This window comes from Hippopotamus amphibius, chromosome 1 (assembly GCF_030028045.1).
Source record: "Hippopotamus amphibius kiboko isolate mHipAmp2 chromosome 1, mHipAmp2.hap2, whole genome shotgun sequence".
NCBI lineage: Eukaryota > Metazoa > Chordata > Mammalia > Artiodactyla > Hippopotamidae > Hippopotamus > Hippopotamus amphibius.
In genome coordinates this window covers 12,480,633-12,503,868 of record NC_080186.1, presented here as the reverse complement: position 1 = coordinate 12,503,868, position 23,236 = coordinate 12,480,633, and the positions used below count along the sequence as shown (strand labels likewise).

General features: G+C 44.9%; 1 protein-coding gene across 1 annotated transcript in view; it reads left to right on the top strand.

Annotated features, from left to right (window-relative positions):
* The window catches only part of SPATA21 (spermatogenesis associated 21), a 33,836-nt gene that overhangs the window by 5,767 nt on the left and 4,833 nt on the right, over positions 1-23,236 (top strand). The window contains 8 exon segments of the mRNA XM_057733298.1: positions 50-184; positions 3,310-3,455; positions 3,991-4,039; positions 5,866-6,338; positions 6,758-6,846; positions 9,840-9,977; positions 12,815-12,886; positions 13,003-13,120. Of these exon segments, the coding sequence (XP_057589281.1) occupies positions 50-184; positions 3,310-3,455; positions 3,991-4,039; positions 5,866-6,338; positions 6,758-6,846; positions 9,840-9,977; positions 12,815-12,886; positions 13,003-13,120 (1,220 nt within the window).

Below are 23,236 nucleotides of genomic sequence, written 5' to 3'. Positions count from 1 at the left end.
CTGCAGCTTAGCAGGCAGTCCAAACAAGTTTGACCCCTGTGCCACCAAGGTCTCCCTCACCACCAAGTCAGCCATGAAGGAAATAGAAGATGACAATACACTGGTGTTTATGGTGCATGTCAAGGCCAACAAGCAACACATTAAACAGGCTGTGAAGCAGCTCTATGACATTGACGTGGCCAAGGTTAACACCCTGATCAGTCCTGATAGAGAGAAGAAGGCATATGTTCCACAGGCTCCTGGTGATGAGGGGTGGTGTTGCTAACACAATTGGAATCATCTAAATTGAGTCCAGCTGGCCAGTTCTAAATATAAAAGTTTTCACTACAGAACAACAGTAACAACAAAGCGCAATTTACTTACTTACTTACTTACTTACTTATTTATTTATTTATTTTTAATGGTAGAATATTCTTGCATCTGTTTCTTAGCTGCTGAGGACTGCGGGACCCTGCAAGAAGTGGTTACAGTATGGTGCCTTTTCCCAACTTATTTGACTATAAAATATCTTTATTTTAAGACAGGTTTTTTTTGGTTTTTTAAAAAAAGCTTCAGTGAGGTATAAGTGACATACACTTGCGCAACTTCAAGTTTACAGTCTGATGTTTTGGACACGTGTATACCCACGAAACCGTCACCACAATCAAAAAAACAAACGCATCTGTCTCCCCCCAGAAGTTTTCTGTGCCCCTTTGTCATCGCTCCTCTCATTCAACCCCAACCCCAGGCAACTACTGATCTGCATTCTGTTGCTATAAATTTGTTTGTGTTTTCCAGAATTTTCCATAAATGGAAGCATACAGTGTCCATTCTTTTTGTCTGGCTTCTTTCACTTATCATGATTGTTTTGAGATCCAGCTATGTTATCGTGTGGATCAATACTTTACTCTTTTTTGCTGCTGAGTAATATTCCATTGCATGAATATATCACAATTAATTGTCCTACCGTACAGCACAAGGAACAAGATTCAATATCCTGTGATAAACTGTAATGGAAAAGAATCTGAAAAAGAATGTTTATATTGTATATGTATAACTGAATCACTTTGCTGTATAGTGGAAATTAACAAACAAAAACCAATTTCTTCATTCTTTCACCCATTGATGGACATTTGGTTTGTTTCAACTTTTTTGACTATTACAAATAAGATTTATAGAAACATTCATGTCTATATGTACATGTGTTTTCATTTCTCTTGTGCAAATAAATACCTAGGAGTATAATGGACCATACGGTATTTATGTTTAACTTATGAAGAAACTTCCAGGGACTTCCCTGGTGGTCCAGTGGTTTAGAATCTGCCTTCCATACAAGGCACGTGGGTTCAATCCCTGGTCAGGGAACTTAAGATCTCACATGCCGAAGGGCTACTAAGCCTACGTTTCACAACTAGAGAGTGTGTGTGCCGCACTTCCTGAGCTGGCACGCTCTGGAGCCCATGAGCCACAACTAGAGAGAAGCCAGCACACCGCAAAGAAGAGCCCGGGCACCGCAAGGAAAAATCCCGCATGCCGCAATGAATAGCTGATGCAGCCAAAAAAAAAAAAAAGATTTATATATACTATATATATATAGAAAGAACAATCTTAAAAAAAAAGAAAGAAAGAAACTGCCAAACTTTTCTCCAAGGCGATTGTACCATCTTACACCACCATCAGCAATGTGTGAGAATTCCGCTTGTTCCACATCCTCCCCCAAACTCAGTATGGTCGGTTTTTAATTCTAAGCATTCTAATAGGTGTGTAGTGGAATCTCATTGTGGTTTTTATTTTCATTTTCCTAATGACTAATCATGTCAAGCATCTTTTCATGTGCTTATAGGCCATTTGTAGTCTTTGGAGAAATGTCTATTCAAATACTTTGCCCATCATTTTAATTGAATTAGCCAATTTATTGTCAAGTTGTACTAGTTCTTTACACATTCTGGATACTAGACTGTTATCAGATCTGTAATTTATGAATTTTTTCTTCCATTTCAGGCATTGTCTTTTCACTTTCTGCTCTTTTTTACAAAAAAAAATTTGTTACTGAGTTTCGAGAGTTCTTATATATTCTGAACACAAGCCCTTTATCACGTATGTTAATTTGCAAATGTTTTCTCCCACTCTGTGAGCCTTTTCCATTCTCTTAACAGTGACTTTCAAAGAACAGGGTTCTTAATTTTGATGAAGTCTCATTGATCAATTTTTTCTTTTTTCTTTTTTTAAATTTTTTTAATTTTTATTTTTACTTAATTAATCAATTAATTAATTAATTAATTTTGTCAGGTCTTTGTTGCTACAGGCAGGCTTTCTCTAGTTGCAGCAAAAGGGGGCTGCTCTTTGTTGGGGTGCACAGGCTTTTCATTGCGGTGGCTTCTCTTGCTGTGGGGCACAGGTTTTAGGTGCAGGGGCATCAGTAGTTGCGGCACACAGGCTATAGGACATGCAGGCTTCAACAGTTGTGGCGCACGGGCTTAGTTGCTCCATGGCATGTGGGATCTTCCCGGACCAGGGATCAAACCCATGTTCCCTGCATTGGCAGGCAGATTCTTAACCACTGCGCCACCAGGGAAGTCCCTTGGTTTTTTTGTTTATGGCTGTGCTTTTGGTGTTATGTCTTAAAAATCTTTACTTAACCTTAAGTCACATAGGTTTTTCTTCTATGTTTTCTTCATGAAGTTTTATTGTTTTAGGTTTAACATTTAGGTTTATGATCCATCTTGAGTTAATTTTCGCTATGGTCTGAGTGTTGGATCGAGGTTCATTTTTTGCGTATGGCTGTCCAAGCATCCCAGCGCCATTTGTTGAAGACTCTGCTTTCTCTGCTGAATTTGCACCTTTGTCAAAAATCACTTGATCACACGTGTCTCTATCTCTCTACTTTGTTTCATTCATTTATTTATCTATCCTTATCCCAACAGCACACTGTTTTGATTATAGCAACTTATTAAAATCTTGAAATCAGTTAGTGTAAAAATCCCCATTGTAGGGAGTGCCGGGAAGGACTCCTGCTCTTTGGAACATCCCTTGGGAAATCTCATTTAAAGAGGATCGTCTCACTTTCTCCAGGCTCCCATTCTACCTGCACAGAGAAGCATGGATTATGACTTCGGGTAGCTCCTGCTTCCTCTGGGCCTCAATGTCGTCATCCCACAAAATGAGGGAACGTAGGCTACCTTCTAGGGGTTCTGGGAGAACTCAGAAAGATAATCCTTGCAGTGGTTGGACCAGTGTTTAAGTGTGTGACAGCTGGTTTCTGGGTGAGTGTTCAGGGTCACCTGAGAGCCAGGATGGGGCTCCCCATCTTGGTGTCCTTGTCCTTGGCAGGACCCAGAGTGTCAGCTCACCCGAGGTCACCTGGCAGCCGATGAGGCAGACGTAGTGCAGCCAACAGAGCCTTGCTGCACTTTGGACAGCTGTGGACAGCAACTGGGGGACAAGCCCCCCAAGGAGGTGGACACCCCACCCATCAGGTCGTGGGGGGCTCTGCTAGAGCCTGGCCCAGGGGGACATGAGGACAGTTCCCAGGAAGCAATGTCCCTAATGCCCACGGCAATACTGGAGGAAAAGACAACCCGCATTTCTCCACCATCCACGCCAAGACCTAACACACTCAAAGAAAGGTAAGTTATCCTCTGATGGCCCCTCACCCCACTCCCTGACCCCAACAAGATGGCTCTTCTGCTAAGTTACAGGGGAGGTAGACTCTAGTCCTGACAACTCCTGACATGATGTAGGACTTGGTCAAGTCATGCCCCCCTGGGCCTCCATTTCCCCATCTGTATAGTAGCTCTAATACTAGAATTCTTTGTTTTATGGGCCTATTCTTTGAGGCCCATGCCCCCACATGGGGATGCGAGGGATGAGGAGCCCCTCTGAGATTAGAAGGCCTGGGGGATGAAGCTGGGGCTGTGGACCTGAGTGTCCTGGGGGCTGAGAGAAGGTGTGTGCAAGGGCCCAACCTTGAGCCGAGCCCCTCCCTCACCTGGGGGCTCCTGCCTTGTTTAGGGATGAGGCTGTGGAGATCCAGCCAGCCCTGGGGCCTGTTCCTCCACCTGTAAGTAGAGCCTCAGTGGGGACGGGACAGGGTGGGGTGGGGTCAGGAGGATGAACGGGGTAGAGGCAGAAATGGGATGGTATTTGGAGTCAAACTGGGGAAGGTGAGAGTGTGTGCCTGTGCACGTGTGTGCATGCATGTATGTGTGTGTTTGCACATGTGCATGTGTGTACCCCTGTGTGTGCATCTTGGGTGGGGCTCAAGAATGCTCTCACACTCTGGAGCCCTGGGATTCACCCAGGTCATGGCTTTTTCCACATCAGCACGGATTTCTTCCGCCCATTTGCTCTCAGTCACCGCACACATCCCAAAGCTTCCCTGAACACCTGGGAGGCTCCCATCCCCCTCCCAGCCATCCCTACCTCCAACAGTTCTGCCACTTCCTAGTTCTTTGATTTGACTGGGCAACCTGTGAATACACAGTCATCATCTGCCTGGTGGAAAGGTAGGCTGGAAAAAGAAGAATCGAAGGAGACTTTAGGGAGTATAATCTACAAAAATATTGAACCACTATGTTGTACACTTGAAACTAATATGATATTGTAAGTCAACTATACTTCGATTTAAAAAAAGGTCGGGGCCTGAGCAACAAGTGGTGTCATTAACCAAGGTGGTGACACTGGGAAAGGAACAGACAGGAAGAACCTAAGGTTCTGTTTGGTCATGTTCTAGACACCCAAGAAGAAATGCCAGGAGGACGTCTGGAGTTAGGAAGGACAGAGAAGGCAGGATGGGAGGGAGATGTAAATGTGAGGAAAATGGGGGTAACATCTTAGAGAGAGAACATGGAGCAGAGAGCTGTCTGAGGACAAATCACTGGGTCTCCACCACATTTAGAAATGGAGCAAGAGCGAGGAAGAGCCAGCGAAGGAGGCTGCTGGACACTCAGGGAGGGAGCCAGCCGGTGAGAGAGTGGGAGTCTGGAGAAGAAAGCATTTCCAGAGGGATGGAGTGGTCATCTGTGTCCATCACCGCTGAGGGGTCAGCTCTGAGGAGGGCAGAGATCTGACCACCACCTTGCAAGAGGCTGGTTGGGGAGTGGTGGCAGAAGCCAGGCTGGAGACAGGAGGAAAGGGGAAATGCAGCACAGCCAACCCTTTCAAGGAATTTTGTTCTAAAGGAAGAGCAGAGAACTGGGATGGTGGTTGGGAGGCTTTGTACTGTTGGAAGAGTTTTTTCTTTTAAAGAAAGAAGATAATATAGCATGTTTACATGCTGACGGGAATAATCTGGTGGAGAGGGTAGTGCTGACACTTTAGGAAGAGCAAGTGTGTGGTAAGAGCTACACCTTTGAACTGGAGAAAGGGCTGGGCTGGAGCCTGCGTGGTGTGGCCTCACTGGAGGCAGGAAGGGGACAGCTCACGCCTCTGATGGGAGGGACAGGTGCAGGAGGTGCTGGACTTGCTGAACGAATAAGTGGGAATTTATCGAGTGCCAGCCACGTGTTGGCTGCTGGGTCGATATGGATAAAAGAGGCAGACAAGGTCCTGTCCTCAGGAAGCTTACTTCTGGTCAGGCAGGCATGGACAGGGCCGTTGCGGGTTGTGTTGATTGCAGTGAAAGAAATAGACAAGTGATGAGACAGGGACTCACTCACTCAAGACCACCACTCAGAGAGCCGGGAGGGGGCAGAGCCCAGGTCAGGGGCTGGGAGGGCATGGGGTGGGAGCCTAGCAGGAGGCAGGAGAGATGTGGGCCACCCCAGGGGCCCAGAGAGGAGGGGGCAGGGTGAGGATCCCCTGCAGAGTGGGTGGCAGGGAGAAGCTTCGTGGGACCATCTGGCTGGCTGGAGGCCTCCCGAATCCCCTCCCCCATCCTGTCCCCAGGAGGTGAGGGACATTGGAGAGAGGAGGGAGCTGGACCATAACCAGAAGCAGCCTCAGGAGCCCGCAGTGGTCATGGGGGCCCAGGACCTTGGCAACCCCCGGCCAGGCTTCATGAAGTGCTTGTTGGAGGTGGAGGAGGAGGAGGCCACGCATCGGAGGGTCGCCAAGGCCCGTGCCCTGCCAAACCGGAAGTCCCCCAGGACCCTGACCCCTGTATCCACCTCCACCCCCGTTGGCAGCTCAGCCCCAACCCTGCCTCTGACCCTGCCTCAAACCCCTGCCTCGGCCCCTGCCGTGGCCCCATCCTGGGCCCGGCCGTCAGCCCCTGGGCCGCTTCCTGCCCCCGCAGGAGCCCCTGTCCCAGCTTCAGTGCCCATCACGTTCCTGCCAGTCCCCACGTCGGACCTGGGCTGGAGAAGGACAGAACTTTTGCACCACAGCGGGGAGAGGAGCCTGAACTACCCCAAGGCACGGTAGGAGCCACCCCAGAAAGGGCGTCTGGGATCAGAGCCGGGTCCCAGGGCCCCTGGCCTCTCTCTTCCAGACTCTTGTCCCCGTCACTGCACCTATCTGTTCCTTCCCATTTGTCCCCCTCCACTTCCCGTCTTCGGTCTCCTTTCTAGCTTTCCCAGCTCTTTTTCTTTCATATCTAGCCCCCTTCCTCATGGTCAACTCCTTTTTCCTTTCTAACCTCCCTCTAGATTCCCCCCACCTCTGCCTTGCTCCTCCTCCGGGTCACTCGTAGACTCTCCTGACCTCTGAAAGCCATCCCCCGGGTCCCTCCTATGACCCCCCTGCCCCAGATCCCCCTCGCCCTCCCCTGGCTTTTGGCGTGGGGCAGGGGGTGGGCAGCCGGATGTGTGCCCTGGGCCCAGGCCCTGTCCTCTTGCAGGCGGGAGCTGGAAGAGCGCTGCCTCCCGAAAGTGTATCAGACCTGGGAGGAGAGGTCAGAGGAGCACCTCACGCCGAAGCAAGAGGAAGGTGAGGGCGGGCCTGGTCAGGGGAGCCCCTCGCAGGGCAGACAGAACCCGCAGTCCTTGGGTTTATAGACCCGGGATGGGGGATGGGGTGGCTGATCACGCTGCTGCCCTGCACTTGGCCGGCTGGGCAGTGTGGGGTAGGAGGCTGACCCAAGCTCTCGCACACCCCTGGGTGGGGGAACCAGAATCCTGCTGGGTCCTCTCACTTGGGGTCCAGTTCTCTTCCCCATTCCAGAGCCAGCTCTCTGAATGAACGGAGCAAGCCCTGAAAAGCTCTTTCGTTTTTGGAGGTGTTTCTGCCTCCCCCCAACCCAAGCCCACTCTATTGGTCCCTTGTAGAGGCCACCTGGATGGGAGGCGGGGCTCCAGAGGCCCTGCCTGTCCTAGATCATCCCTCACCATTTAATAAGACCACTTGTCCTGGACATGTTACTGAACCAAACTGGGGTCTGCTCGCCCACATGCAGTAAAGCCAACCTACTGACACCAGGTTGTGGTGAGGGAAAGGGCAGTGTTTATTGCAGGTGCCAAGCAAGGTGCCCAGGAAGCTAGTGCTTGAAAGACCAGGACTCCCCAGTGACTTTCAGGGAAAGATGCTTAAAGACAGGGTGAGGGAGAGGGTCGCAGGGTTCATGGACATTCTTCTGATTGATGAGTGGTGAGGTAATCGGGGAGACAACATCATCAACCTTCTGGTTCCAACCGGCCTGGGGTCTACATGCTCGTGGTCAGCATACAGTTAACTTCTTCCATTTGGTAGGAGTTTCAGTATCTGCAAGACAGTTCAAAGGCCATGGCTCAGAATATTATTTATAGCCCTTGAGGAGGAACTAAAAGTCCTTGACTTTGTTTAATGTCTGAACTATTATTATTTTGTCTTGTTTGACTGTTTTCCTTTCTGTCTGCATTTTCTCATTTCTCTAATTAAATCCATTCTTTGGCACTCGGGGAAGGCCTAGGAGGCTAAAGTTTTTCTATAAACAAGAAGGGGCAGGAGGAGGACATGGGGAGGGTGTCTATCCCAGGAAGGTCCCAGAGGATCCTGCTCAGTCACACACAGGTCCCCATTTTCCACCCCATCCCAACTCCACCAAAGCATTTAAAAGTTCTGAACACCCACCTGGGCAAGGCACTGTGCCCTTTGTTGCGCATCGTCCTTTGGTGTTGGGCCCTGTGATTCCACTTACCTGCACTTTGGAGAGGAGCGATTGCTCCTTCCTCTGGGCTCTGGAGGTGGCCTAATCAGCCTTCCACTTCCACTGCCAGCCCGGCCACACCTGGCCCTGGCCCTGGATGAGGGGGTGTGCACCTTCCTTCTACCCTCCTCTCCTCCCCAAAGTCTGAGCCCCAGGCAGGGCCAAAGAGACTCCTTCTCCTGCCTTCCCTGAATGTTCTCTTTGGCTCCCAAAGGCCCCATCCTTGACGTTCATTCCTTTTAGCATTAACACTCTCTAGCCATTTTTGGAGGGGCTTTTCTAGGTCCAGTGCCGACTGCCCCACCTTCTTGAGCCGAGTGCATGGACAACATGTTTGGTTGGCTCAGAGACCCAGCGTTCTCCCCAAGACTCTCAGCCCTTTCTGGTGAGGAGAGAGCTGGCTACTTGTTCTGATGGTCCAAACTACCCTGCATTTGGGATGATCTTATCCACTTTTGAGAGCTGTTCTTTTTTTTTTTTTTTCCTTTTTCAGCCTGCCTGCCTGCAGCTCACCACTTACTCCAACCCTAATCCCAGCCCTACCTCTTCCCCACATTTCAGTTTTGTGTGTCAGAGACTTACAGAGTCTACAGTGTGCCAATCACTGAATTAATACAACCTCTCTGGGAGGGTGTACTGTTGTTCTGTCCATCCTACAGATAAGAAAACTGAGGCTCAAAGAAGTTCAGTGACTTGCCCATGACAACTATATTAGTTTGCTTAGGTTGCCATAATGAAGTACCACAAACTGAGTGGCTTAAAATTTATTTGCTCACAGTTCTCAAGGCTAGAGGTCCAAGATCAGGGGGTTGGTATGCTTGGATTCTTTTGAGGCCTCCCTCCTTGGCTGCCTTCTCCCTGTATCCTCACGTGGTCTTTCCTCTTGGTGTCTCTTGTGTGTCCAAGTTTCCTCTTCTCTTAATGACACCAGTTAGGTTGAACTAGGGGCCACCCCAACGGCCTCATTTTAACTTAATCACCTCTTTAAAGGCCCTATCTCCAAACATCAGCACAGTCTATGGTATGCAGAGGGATGTTAAGGTTTCAACATGTGAGTTTATGTGGCAGGCACAATTCAGCTCATAACAGCAACCCAGCTTCTTAGGAAGTGGCAGAGCCAGTCTTATCACTAGGTCTGTTGATTCTAACCTGGATCTTGCTGTGGGCTGTGAAACCAGACACCACACATGTTATGGCCAGGACATGACTCTTCTATCAATTGGTACTGTTCTGGGGCTTTCTCAGCATCCTTCCTGATCTTCTGCATCCTTCCTGATCTTCTGCTCTGGTCCAGACAAATGAAGCTGTTTTAGAGGCTATGTCCACCCAGATAAGAAATTGCAGAGCCCCAAAGCCAAGGCACAGACTCAGAGTCAGAAAGATCTGTCTGGTGCTCTAACCTCTGAGCCTCAGTTTCCCCATCTTTACAAGGGAATAAGCATTCTATTCTTACAGGGCTGTTGTAAGAATGAAATGAAAACATGGCTATAAAGAGCTTAGCACAGTGCCTGGCACATGGTAAGGGTACCCTAAAGTGGGCATGTTGCTGGTGCAAGGTGAAGGTAGCTAATTAGCTTAGCTTTTGCCACACCAGCTGAGCCCTTGGTCTAACCTGATACTAGACAGTAAAGTGAGTCAAGGGGCCCACACCCCTCCACTTTCACTCTTTTAGTTAACTTTGTCCCTCCACCAGGGCATGGTGATAGAGGATGCTGGGCAGGAGGGTATTTGGAGGGGATGGGATGAATAGTGGAAAAGGAAACGTCCTCATCCCACATAACCCTGGGGCCCACCCCAGCCTTCCGCAGCTACTTTGAGATCTTCAGTGGTCACGGCGAGGTGGACGCACAGAGCCTGGAGAACATCCTTCTCCTCGTGGGCATCTCCCTGACGCCAGCCCAGGTAGAGGATGCCCTGAGGAGTGCTGATCTTGATGGTGAGTGTGGGGAGGCTTCATCCTGAGCCCCAGGCAGCATCAGGTCCATGAGCAGCCTGAGACCTGCCCAGTCACACGGGGCTCTGTGCTTACTGAGTCCTGATTTTGGTTTAATGCTCTGCTGTTACAGTCTAGAAATTCTTGATAATTTTTGAGCAAGGGGCCCTGTTCTGCATTTTCATTTTGTGCTGGGCCCCACAAATGATGTAGCTGGTCCTGGCCCCCAAAGTTAGTGCTCCCTGAGTACCTACTCAGTGCTAGGTTCTGGGGACCCAGACATGACCAAGACTTAGCTCCTGACCCTAAGATGTATGTGATCTCTGAGATCACTCCTTCCAGGCCTTTGTGCATGCTTCATTGGACATCGTTCCATGACTTGGTCACTCATTTTACCAGCTGTATGACCTTGGACAAGTCACTGAAGTTCACCAAGTCTCAGTTTCCCCACCCATAAAATGGGGCTTAGGGCAGTACCTGTCTCACTGGGCTGCTAGAAAGATTAAATGAGATAATCCAGGCAAAGTGTTGAGCACAACACCTGGTGCACAGAATGTATCCAGGAGACATTAACTGCCAGTGTCATTCATTAACTAAACATTTATTAGCTGCCTACTGTTTGCCCATTCCTGTGCTGGGGACTGGGAATAAAGAGATGTAGGACATGTGAGTCCTGCCCTCGAGGTGCCCACACACTCAATGACACAGAAGGAAGAATTGCCAAGGGAAGCAGTGCTTAAGGTAGCCTGGAGGAAGGGATCAGGGAGGAAGGCTTCCTGGAGGAGGTGATGCCTGAGCCAAATTGTGAAAGATGAAGCAGGAGTCAGGCAGGAAGAGAAGGAAGAAGGGCATTCCTAGTGGCAGAAATAACCTGGACAAAGGGAATAGGGCACAGGGTGAGGAGTATCCCATGTGGTTTGGTTGGCTAGATGCAGGGAACACAGTGAAGCTGCGGGAGGCCTGGGCTCCTGACCACTGATTGTCAGCTCTGCTTGCTCTGTCACTGCCTGAGTGCGAATCCTTACACAAGCTAGGAATTGACCTCAGCTCTGCCCCTACATGACCCCAGGCAACAGCCTGCTTTTGTCTGTGTCTCAGGCCTCATCTGTGGCAGGGGGTAAGAGTATTAGGCCCTCCCCCACTCCACCCCCAAGGATGGCTTTAAAGATTAGAGATCATTAATTTGTCAAGTGGTTCAGAGCACATTTGCCAAGCACCTCCGTCTTAACCCCTGAGGACACAATACAAAACAAAACACCCAGTTCCTGCCTCCCAGAGCTTCAATTAAATGCCAGGTCTTGAGTGTGCAGTTGAAGTACAAGGGTTTTATGAGAGTTTTCACTTGGGGGTCTGAGCTGTACTGGTCTGACTTCCCTAAAGAAGGGATGGTCAAGAGGAAGCAATACGTGAAAGAGTTGGAGGGAATTCCCTGGCCATCCAGTGGTCCAGACTCAGCATTTTCACTCCCGGAGCCGGGGTTCAATCCCTGGTCGGGGAACCAAGATCCCACAAGCTGCCTGGCACGGCTACAACAAACAGACAAAAAGAGTTGGAGGGTGGTGGAGAGAGTTCTAGGAAGAGGAAGAAGCACGTGCAAAGGCCGGGAACAGGGAAGAAGGTGGCCCCTGGTGGGAGAGCAGGTTAGTGGTGGGGAGCTTGGTACCAGGAGAGGCTAAAGACAGGTAAGGGGCAGGCCTAATAGGACTTTGAAGGCCAAAGTGGGAAAACTGTAGGTACAAATATGTTCTCATGCAGAGACTAGTACCCTGCAGTAAGAGTCGCTGACATTTAGTGAGCATGTATTATACGCATGGCTTGCTTATTTATTTATTTATTTATTTATTTATTTATTTATTTATTTATGGCTGCGTTGTGTCTTGGTTGCTGCGCACAGGCTTTCTCTAGTTGCAGTGAGCAGGGGATACCCTTCGTTGCAGTGTGCAGGCTTCTCATTGCAATGGCTTCTCTTGTCTCAGAGCACAGGCTCTAGGAGTGCAGGCTTCTGTAGTTGTGGCACTTGGGCTCAGTAGTTGTGGCGCACGGGTTTAGTTGCTCCGAGGCACATGGAATTCTTTTGGACCAGGGCTCAAACCTGTGTCCCCTGCATTGGCAGGTGGATTCTTAACCACTGTGCCACCAGGGAAGTCCACGCATGGCCCTCTTCTAAGCAATTTGCCTCAATTTCTCTCCCATGAGAAAGGTGTTAAGGGCATCCTCACCCTATAGATGAGAAAACTAGGGCATAATGGGGTTAAGAGACTTTGCCAAGGTCACAAAGATAGTAAGTGGTACACCAGGGATATGAACCCAGACTGCTACTTCCAGGACCTTCTGGGAGCTTCTAACCAGGAGATTTTCATTTTCACCTTCTACTTTCCTGTGTGCACCATGCTTTCTGCATTGAATATGTGTTACTTTTTTTTTTCAAAGCTCTTAATTGGAATATAATTGCTTTACACTCTTGTACCAGCTTATGAGGTACACCAAAGTGAATCAGCTGTATTTATACACATATCCCCATATCCCGTCCCTCCCGCAACTCCCCCCCACCCTCCCCATCCCGGCCCTCTAACGCATTACCCATCATCGAGTTGACGTCTCTTTGTCATACAGCAACTTCCCACTGGCTATCTATTTTACGGTTGGTAGTATATATATGTCTATGCTACTATCTCACTTCGTCCCCCCTTCCCCTTCGCCCCCCCGCCCCCCCACCCCCCGTATGTGTTACTTTTATAATCAAACCCAGTCAGTAAATACTAACAATTGTGCCTGTGTTGCAATGCCTGAACCTGTTGTGGAAGTCCCCTGCCCACCCTGTATTCTTATGGCTTCCACAGGAGATGGTCACGTGAACTTCAAAGACTTCTTGGCTGTGATGACAGACACCAAGCGCTTCTTCTGCTCTGTGGGTGAGCAGGGGTGAGCCCAGGGCACTCAGAGCTGGGGGAGTGGCCAGGTGGCTGGTGGGGGGTTGGACATCCAGGACTGTCAAATGGTAATGGCGGCCACCATCCCATGTCCCCAGAACAGAGTGCCCTGACGGACATGGCTCCCCCAAACCCCCACACTCTGCTCTTTGAGATCCTGTCCCTGCTGGTGGAGATGCTGGCCTTACCCGAGGCAGCCTTAGAGGAGATCACCAGGTGAGTAGGGCTGGTTGTTGGGGGTGGAGGGTTGCAAACACAGAAAAGTCACCTAGCATTTTGGCAGCTGAGGACTTTTGATAGTTAGGGCTTTTAGTTGCAAATGAAACCCACATAAAACTGGCTTATGCAAAAGGGGAATATATTGGCTCCTCACATCACTGCTAAGGGTTTCAGGAATGGCTGGATCCAGGAGACCGGATGATACCATTCCGGCTTTATCTCTCCTGCTCATCTCTGCATTGGCTTCAAGCTCAGTTAGGCTCTTCCTACAGTGGGAAGGATGGCAACTGGCAGCCCCTACTCATACCCTCCTTGTTTTGCAACCTCAGCAGCAAGAGGAATACCTTCTTGCAGTACCCACATAGCAATCCCAGAAAGGGAATGTGATGGAGCCTATCTAGGGCTAGAGAACAAGAGATGGAAGCCTCCCAAGTTTCCAAAGTGGGCTGGTGGGTGGTTAGTGGTTCATCTAAGGAAGAGATGGCTGTGTACAAAAACAACACAAACACTTGAGGGCTAGAAGCAAAGAGTCAAGGCAGAATGGCCCAGCTGGTCTCTTTTGCAGCACACAGAGGCTTGTCCTTGTTGCTCAGAAAGTTGGATCATTTCTTCCTGCCACAGACCAGACCTTTTCCGCCAGGGCTGGATGACAGGGAATGATTGCTGGCTGTTGCAGCAACACCAACTTAGCAAACCCCAAAGAAGAGAGATCTTTCTTCCTCCCGGCATCTGTAAATCACTAAACATATATAACTCTGAAGATGACAAATGTATAATTTTAAAAGTAATTAAAACAAATTCCCATGTATCAATTTCTCAAGTTTAAAAATAGATAATTCCAATAATCTTGAAGCCCTAGCGTGTCCTACCCCAATCACAAAATACTTTCTCCCCTAACAAGAACCAACCCTTATTCCCTTGCTTTTTGTTTTAAAATTTCACTGCTTATTTTTTCCCTCATCATTTTCAGTAAATTCTCATTTATTGAAAATTTCAAACATATGGCAAAGTTAAAAGAATTTTACAGTGAACATTTATATACCCCTCACCTAGATTCTACTGTTGACATTTTGCCATACTTCTTTTACCTATCCATCCCTCTATCTGTTCATCAACCTATATTATTTTTTATTCATTTCATAGTAAATTATAGTTATTTCCTTCTAAATACGTCAGCATACATATCATTAGCTAATGATCAATATTTGTGTAGCACTTCCCCCCGTCTTTTGAGGTATTGATATTATGTTTATTCAGCGAAATGCACAGATCTTAAGAGTACAGTTGAATGAGTCTCACACAAATGCCCACACCCCATCAACCTGAACCCCTTTCAAGATATACAGAACTTTACCATCATTCCAGAAAGTGCCCTTAGGACCCTTCCCATGTGGTCCCTGAACCCACCCCTTCAGCGGCAATCACTCTTCTAATTTTTTTTTTCCATCACAGATTGGTTTTGCCTGTCTTACAACTTCACATAAATGGAAACACACAGTATGTAGTCATTAGTGTCTAGCTTCTTTCACTCAGCATATTGCCTTTGACATTCACCCATGTTGCTGTGAGCAGTAACAGTTCACTCCTCTTTATTATTGTATCCCATTGTACGAATATAACACATTTTGTTCACCCATCCTTTCATGGGTAGATTTCTGAGCTGTTTCCAGTTTCGGGTTATAATGAGTAAAGCTGCTATTAACGTTTTTGTACAAGTCTTTGTGTGGACATATATTTTGTTTCTCATAGGTGTATTTTTACTTGTAAGAAACCGCTAGACTTTTTTTCTAAGTGGTTATACCATTTTACACTCACATCGACAATATAAGAGAGTTGCAGTTGCTCCACATCTTGTTCAAATTTGTACCGTCAGTCTCGTTAATTTCAGTCACTCTGGTGGATATGCAGTGGCACGTTTCAATTTTGACTCACACTTGTTTGCATTCCTGAATACTTTATTATTTAGCTGTCCATGTTTTTGTAACTCTTTTGGAGTGGATTCATACTGTAAGTCCTCTCTTACTTGCTGTTTCTTCTCAGTGTTACGTTTTTGTGACTCATCCATGTTCTTGTGCATAGCTGTGGGTCATTTATCGTTTTCATTGCTACATACTATTATGTGGTATGACTGCATCACAATATATCTATTTGTTCTGCAGATGCACATTAAGTCTATGTTCACTTTCCAGCCATGGTAGAAAGAGTGTGAATACTTTGTATATGTCTCTGGAATACCTGGGCAAGAGTTTCTTCAGAGCAGCAGTTTTAAAACTTTTTGACCTAGGAAACTCTGTCAATATTTTCTATATTTGAACTTAAAACTGAGAGATCTAAAAAATGTCTATTAATTTAACAAAGATAACCTCATTGCATGTTAATAGAAAAAACATTTTAAGTGAAAAAATGATATTTTCCAAAACAAACAAAAAAGTTAATGAGAAGAATGCATTGCTTTACAATATTGAGAATCTTTTCAGTGTCTGGCATAAAAGAAGTTGGCTGGATTTTCCTATCTGCTTCTGCATTCAATCTGTTGCAATCTATTGTTTTGGTTGAAGTAATATGAAGAAATCCAGCTTCACACAAATATGTAACTGGAAAAATTACTATAATAGATTTTTCATTTAATAGCCACATACCATGGAGATATTTTTCTTGGATAGTACACCAAACTTGATGAGCAGTAGTGTCTTAAAAATTGGTTGTGGGGACTTCCCTGGTGGCGCAGTGGTTAAGAATCCACCTGCCAATGCAGGGGACACGGGTTCGATCCCTGGTCTGGGAAGATCCCACATGCCACGGAGCAACCAAGCCCATGTGCCGCAACTAGTAAGCCTGCGCTCTAGAGCCCTCAAGCCACAACTATTGAGCCCGTGTGCCATGACTACTGAAGCCCATGTGTCTAGAGCCTGTGCTGTGCAACAAGAGAAGCCACTGCAATGAGAAGCCCACGCACCACAGTGAAGAGTAGCCCCTGCTCTCTGCAACTAGAGAAAGCCCTCTCACAGCAACGAAGACCCAATGCAGCCAATAAATAAATGAATAAAAATATATATTAGAAGTGTTGCGTGGGGCTATAGTTTGGTCACTTTCACTGTTATGAACTATTCTGTGTATGAACAAGCATATGATACACGCTTATGATAGTGGATTTTAAGTTTTCCCAAGTTCTAATTTTTTACTTGAAAGCTTTAATTATATCATAGGTAACAAATGTTGTTAGTTGTTTTCCTTGAAATGATGGGCTAACTTCACCCATTTCTGAGAGAAGATCTGCCAAACACCCAAGGCTGCATCACCATAGTTTGTCCTTTCAATTAAGAAAATGACACTCAGTGTGTAGCGGAGGTAAAATTTTCCTTTGCCCTCTTAGAGTTTCTTTTTTTCTTTTTTTTTAATAAATTTATTTTTATTTATTTTTGGCTCTGTTGGGTCTTCGTTGCTGCCCACGGGCTTTCTCTGGTTGTGGCAAGCAGAGGCTGTTCTTCATTGCGGTGCATGGGCTTCTCATTGTGGTGGCTTCTCTTGTTGCACCGGCTCTAGGTCCGTGGGCTTCAGTAGTTGTGGCACATGGGCTCAATAGTTATGGCTCACAGGCTCTAGAGCGCAGGCTCAGTAGTTGTGGTGCACGGGCTTGGTTGCTCCGCGGCATGTGGGATCTTCCCCGACCAGGGCTCGAACCCATGTCCCCTGCATTGGCAGGCAGATTCTTAACCACTGCGCCACCAGGGAAGTCCCCCCTTTTATTCTTTTTTTAAGAGCATAGGCTCAGTAGTTGTGGCGCACAGGCTTAGTTGCTCCGTGGCATGTGGGATCTTCCTAGAGCAGGGATCGAACCTGTGTCCCCTGCATTGGCAGGCAGATTCTCAACCACTGCACCACCTAGGAAGCCCAAGTCCCCCCTTTTAGAGTTTCTAGCTAGGACTGACTTGAGACAGATTAACAGGAGAAAAGTATAGGAGTTTTATTTACATGCACATGAGAGCACAAGAATAATGACGACCCAAAGTGACAAGGCCTAGGTACTTACACATGAGGTTGAAAAAAGAGTAGCAACTGCAGGGGGAGGGAGAGGGATGGGCTGGGAGTTCGGGGTTGGTAGATGCAAACTGTCCCGTTCAGAATGGATAAACAAGGTCCTACTGTACAGCACAGGGAGCGATATTCAATATCCTGTCATAAACCATCATGGAAAAGAATATAAAAAACAAATGCATAAATGTGTATAACTGAGTCACTTGGCTGTATAGCAGAGATTGGCTCAACATTGTAAATGAATTATAATTCAATAAAAACATTTTTTTTAAAAGAATGGCAACTGTAGAAAAGTAACTAAAACATATGGGCAGAATAAGGAAGATAAGAGTTACTTTAACCATGTCTGTCTGTACAGAGTTCTCTTGGCCTGGACACTTCCTGCCTTGTTTTATTCTTTTTTTTGTTTTTTTTGGCCGTGCCACATGGCCTTGTGGGCCCTCCGCAGTAAAAGCGCAGAGTCCTAACCACTGGACCGCCAGGGAATTCCCTCTTCCTCGCTTGTGATGAGAATGTTTCTTCCTTCTGATTCAGGGAGGGCACCTTTCACATGGGAATTTTATCTCCTGCTTTTAGAAAGAAAGAGGAAAGTCAGTGTACCCTTCTTGCACCTATTGTTTTTCAAGTGCCTTTAACTCAAAGTAATCAACATGCCAAAGTGGCATATATTGGGGCGGCATGTCCTAAACTACTTCATTTCCTCCATCTGGCGCTTCCCTAGAAGTTTCATCTTTTAAAAGCTGAGTTGGTGGCCATGGAGAAAAAGTCAGGTCAGAAATTGCAAAGTAAGAGATCTGTAAAAGGGGGAGGAAAACATAGATCAGAACAAGCAGAAAACAACAAATCTAAGCACATGATCCCGTATTTCCCTGGATTTGTCTCTTAGTCCTGAGACAGTTCAATGATAGTCGGAGCTCATTTTAGGAGACGTTGGTATAGTTGGGAGTAGGGCATCCACCTAACTTAGGCCTTTATATAGTGACCTAGCAAGCATTTAATGAGGGGCGTTTCTTTGGAAACAAAAGAGAAGCAAATTAATGGTTATAACAAATTGTGAACTCAGTTTTTGAGTCTAGAGGGCAGTTAATTTGTGGAGATTCTTAGATGTCAGGCTCAAAGCATCTTTATTTTTATTTACTTATTTATTTACATTTATTTATTTATTTATTGGCTGTTTTGGGTCTTCGTTGCTGCACTCGGGCTTTCTCTAGTTGCGGAGAGCCGGGACTACTCTTCTGTGCGGTGTGTGGGCTTCTTATTGCGGTGGCTTTTCATGTTGCAGATCATGGGCTTTCAACGTGCGGGCTTCAGTAGTTGTGGCTCACGGGCTCTAGAGTGCTGGCTCAGTAGTTGTGGTGCATGGGCTTAGTTGCTCCGAGGCATGTGGGATCTTCCCAGACCAGGGATTGAACCTGTGTCCCCTGCATTGTTAGGTGGATTCTTAATCACTGCACCACCAGGGAAGCAACAAGCATCCCTCAAGGCCTCTTTAGATGGTGGAGTGAGGGACTTCCCTGGCAGTCCAGTGGTTGAAACTCTGCGCTTCCACTGCAGGGGGCTCCGGTTTGATTCCTGGTTGGGGAACTGGGATCCTGCATGCTGCACAGCAACCAAAAAAGAAAAGAAAAAATAAAAAAGATGGCGGAGTGAGGCTATCTGGTGGCTCTCTGATGAATTTTCTGTCTTGTAGTTTGAATGTCTTTGGTGATGGTGTTGGGTGTTCTGGTGAACTAACAGCAGCAGGCATATAGGGTTTTGTTGTGGGTTTGTTTATGTTTTTGTTTTAATATTTATTTATTTATTTGGTTGTATTGGGTCTTAGTTGTGGCATATGGGATCTAGTTCCATGACCAGGGATCAAACCCAGGCCCCCTGAATTGTGAGCATGTAGTCTTAACCACTGGACCACCAGGGAAGTCCGCATAAAGGGTTTTTATGATCTGATGTAACTTTTTCTTTTTGAAGTTTATATTAAGTTGCTTTAGCTTGCTGGGCATTGGAAAAAGGGCAGTCCTAGTTTTTAGTGATGCCAGGTCAGGAGCAGGGAGGCAAACTAGAAACGTTGATTACAGAGACAATACACAACGTAGCAGGAGCCAGTTTAGAAAGAAGACAAAAAGCGCAAAATAAGTGAACTGTCCAACAACCTACAAAGGTGTGTTATAGTTTTTCTTGAAACATAGCATTTTTCCCTCCACAGTCATCCCCATTTTTTTCAAAGATAATCAAAAGTATAACTAATTTGTTTGTAAAAATAAACCTAGTTTCATTAAAGTTGGCTAAATTTTTTAAAAATTACTTTATTATTTTGTTATTGAAGTGTAGTTGATTTACAATGTTGTGTTAGTTTCAGGTATACAACAAAGTGATTCAGATATTTGTTTTGTGGACAAATCAGGCCAGTATCAGAAATCACATGGAGTTCCCTGGTGGCCTGATGGTTAGGATTTGACACTTTCACTGTGGAGGGAGGCCTGGCCTGTGTTCGATCCCTGGTCCGGGAACCATCCAGCATGCCGCACAGCTCGGCCAAAATAAATAAAGAAAAAGAAAAAAAAAAGGAGAAATCGCAGAAACAAAGAATCTAGAAAGTTAAACATATGGTTCTCTCCAATCTTTTTTTCTTTTTAATTTACTGTTATGGTTGACATACATCAAGCAATGCACTTTAATTGTACATTTTGTTCCTAAGTTGAATTCATAGCATTATAAGGTGAAACATCTGGCAGAGATAACATATGCTCGTTTGACTAGTCAATTATATTTTTGTAAAGACTCACTTTGCAAGACAAGGACAGTTGTTTTCAATTCTCAAAGAATTGTGTTGCAGCTTGAATGACATCAAAGGGGGTGACCGGCCCATCCAATTACATTATCTTGAATTTGTTTCCTTATTTCAAGGAGAAGATTTCTAACTAAGATAGAAATTGAAAGATTCCTATGTTCTAGATTTAGAGCTGTTTGTCTTTGGAATGTTTTAATAAATCATTCTACAAAGGCTTCAGAATGTCCCCCCCCTCCCCAAGTATAAGTTTCATTTTAGCTTAGGAAACAAGGCCTTAAAAATAATTCCTATCAGGCTCTGAATATCAGGTCAACTTCTAATCGTATAACCACTTTAAAAATTTTGCTTCAATATCTTATTATCAGGTTTCAGCTGGCACAGACAGTAAATTTATATAAGCTTTTTTTTTTCTTTCTTTCTTTAAGCCAATTAAATACAGCTCTCTTACAAGTAATACCATCTGGAGTAGAAAAACATTACACACATATTATGTAACATGCAAACAGAGGTCTTAAAGCTATCATTTTAAAGTCCTAGCTATGAGATGGGTACAATAATACAAAGTTTACTAGTCTATAAAAAATTCTTGCATCCAAATTATATTTCTGGCAGATGGAACAAGTTAAAATCAGCTGCCCAGAAGGCTAAAGCTTTTTACAAATATTTGTGGAGAACACTTTTAAGATTTTTCTTTTGTTTCCACATGGCCCTCTTAAGTGCAGAATAGTTCTGTTTCCAATGTCCTGACCTTTTACAATATCTGAAAGTGTCTTGAGATGAATAAGGGAGGTTTTCGGATTAATAAGAAAGATGAGCGGGCTTTGAATTGCTCACATCAGGCAGAGTAAGTCCTCAACTTTGTTCTTTTTCAAAGAGTTTTAGATCCTGTTCTATTCTAGGTCCTTCGCATTTCTTTCTTCTTTTTTTTTTAAATATATATATATATATATATATATATTTATTTATTTATTTATTGGCTGCATTGGGTCTTCGTTGCTGCACACGGGCTTCCTCTACTTGTGGCAAACAGGTTACTCTTCATTGTGGGGTGCATGCTCCTCATTGTGATGGCTTCTCTTGTTGTACAGCACCGGCTCTAGGCACATGGGCTTCTGTAGTTGTAGCTCACGGGCTCTGGAGTGCAGGCTCAATAGTTGTGGCACATGGGCTTAGTTGCTCCGTGACATGTGGGATCTTCCTGGAGCAGGGGTCAAATCCGTGTCCTGTGTTGGCAGGCAGATTCTTAACCACTGCGCCACCTAGAAAGTTCCCTTTTGCATTTCTATATAAATTTTAGGATTATTTTGTCAATATTAAAGAGCCTGCTGGTATTTCATTGGGATTGCACTGAATCTATATGTTCATTTTGGGAGAAATGACACCATAATAACAAGTCTTTCAGTCCATGAATATAGTGCATCTCTTCACTTATTTAGGTCTCCAATTTCAGCAGGATTTTGTAGTTTTCAAGTTAGATCTTTTACATATTTTGTTAAATATATCCATAAGTAGTGATAAGGTGCTGAGAGGTTAGACCTCTGCAAAGCATGAGAGTTCATGGTTAAGAAATTAAAAATATATATATACACACACACATAGACATATATATATCCATAAGTATTTTATATTTTATGCTATTGTAGATGTTTTCATTTTCCAATTGCTCATTGCTAGTATTATAGAGGTATAGTTATTGTTGTATATTGATCTTGCATCCTATGACCTTGCTAAATTCACTTATTAGAGCTGATAGCTTTTAAAAAGAGATTTCTCATTTTTATACACACAATGATGTCATCGGTGAATAATGACAGCTTTGCTTCTTCCTTTCCAATCCATTTGCCTTTTAGTCCTTTTTCTTGTCTTATTGCACTGGCTGAGACCTTAAGTAAAGCAAAAGTGATGACAGCAAACATTTTTGCCTTGTTCCTGATCATGGGGGAAGCAATAAATTTTCCACCATTAAGCATGATTTTAGCTATAGAATTTTTGTAGATGCTTTTATCATGCTGAGGAAGTTCCTTTCTATTTCTAGTTTGCTGAGAGTTTTTATTATGAATGGGAGTTGAATTTTGTCAAATGCTTTTTCTGCATCTTGAGATGAACATAACGGTTTCCTCTTACATTCTGTTAATATAGTAGATAAAATTGATTGATTTTTCAATGTAAACTAACTGCATTCTTTGGGAAAGCTCCACTTAGTTGTAATGCATTACCCTTTTAATATATTATTGGATTTAACTTGCTATTTTGTTAAGAATTTTGGCATCTATGTTCACAAGGAATATTGGTCCCTAGTTTACTTTTTGGGTAGCCTACTTTTCCTGTTAGTATGATGCTGGCATCATAAAATGGGTTAATGTGTTCTCATGTTCTGGAAGAGTTCATGAAATCTTGGTATTCATTCTCCTTCAGAGGTGTGATAGAACTCACAGTGAAGCCATTTGGACCTTGTTTTCTTTGTGGGGAGGTTTTTTTTTGTTTGTTTCTTTGTTTTAAAATTGAAGTATAGTTTATTTACAGTGTTTCAGTTGTACAGCAAAGTGATTCAGTTACATATGTATTCTTTTTCAGATTCTTTTCCATTATAGGATATTACAAGATACTGAATGTATTTCCCTGTGCTATGCAGTAGGCCCTATTGTTTCTCTGTTTTCTATAGTAGTGTGTATATTTTAATCCCAAACTCATAATTTATCACCCCCCTTACCCCTTTGGTAAAAATTAGCTTGTTTTCTTGAGCTTGAGTCTCTTTCTGTTTTGTAAATAAGTTCATTTGTGTCATTTTTTTAGAGTCTACATTTAAGTGATACCATATGATATTTGTCTTTCTCTGTCTGACTTACTTCACTTAGTATGGTAAACTCTAGGCCCATCTATGTTGCTGTAAAAGGCATTATTTCATTCTTTTTTTATGACTGAGTAATATTCCATTTTATCTTTTATTTTCTTTATCCATTCATCTGTTGATGGACATTTAGGTTGCTTCCATGTCTTGGCTATTGTAAATAGTGCTGCCACGAACATCAGGGTGCATGTATCTTCTTGAATTAGTTTTCATCTTTTTGAGATATATGCCAGGAGTGGGATTGCTAGATTATATGGTAACTCTATTTTTAGTTTTTAAAAGAACCCCCATACTGTTTTTCATAGTGGCTGTACCAATTTACATTCCCACTAATAGCGTAGGAGGGTTCTCTTTTTTCCACACTCTCTCTAGGCTTTCTCTTTCTTCTTGAGTATTTTTAGCACTTACTTCTAAATACGATGGACGTACTACAATATTTTGGTTA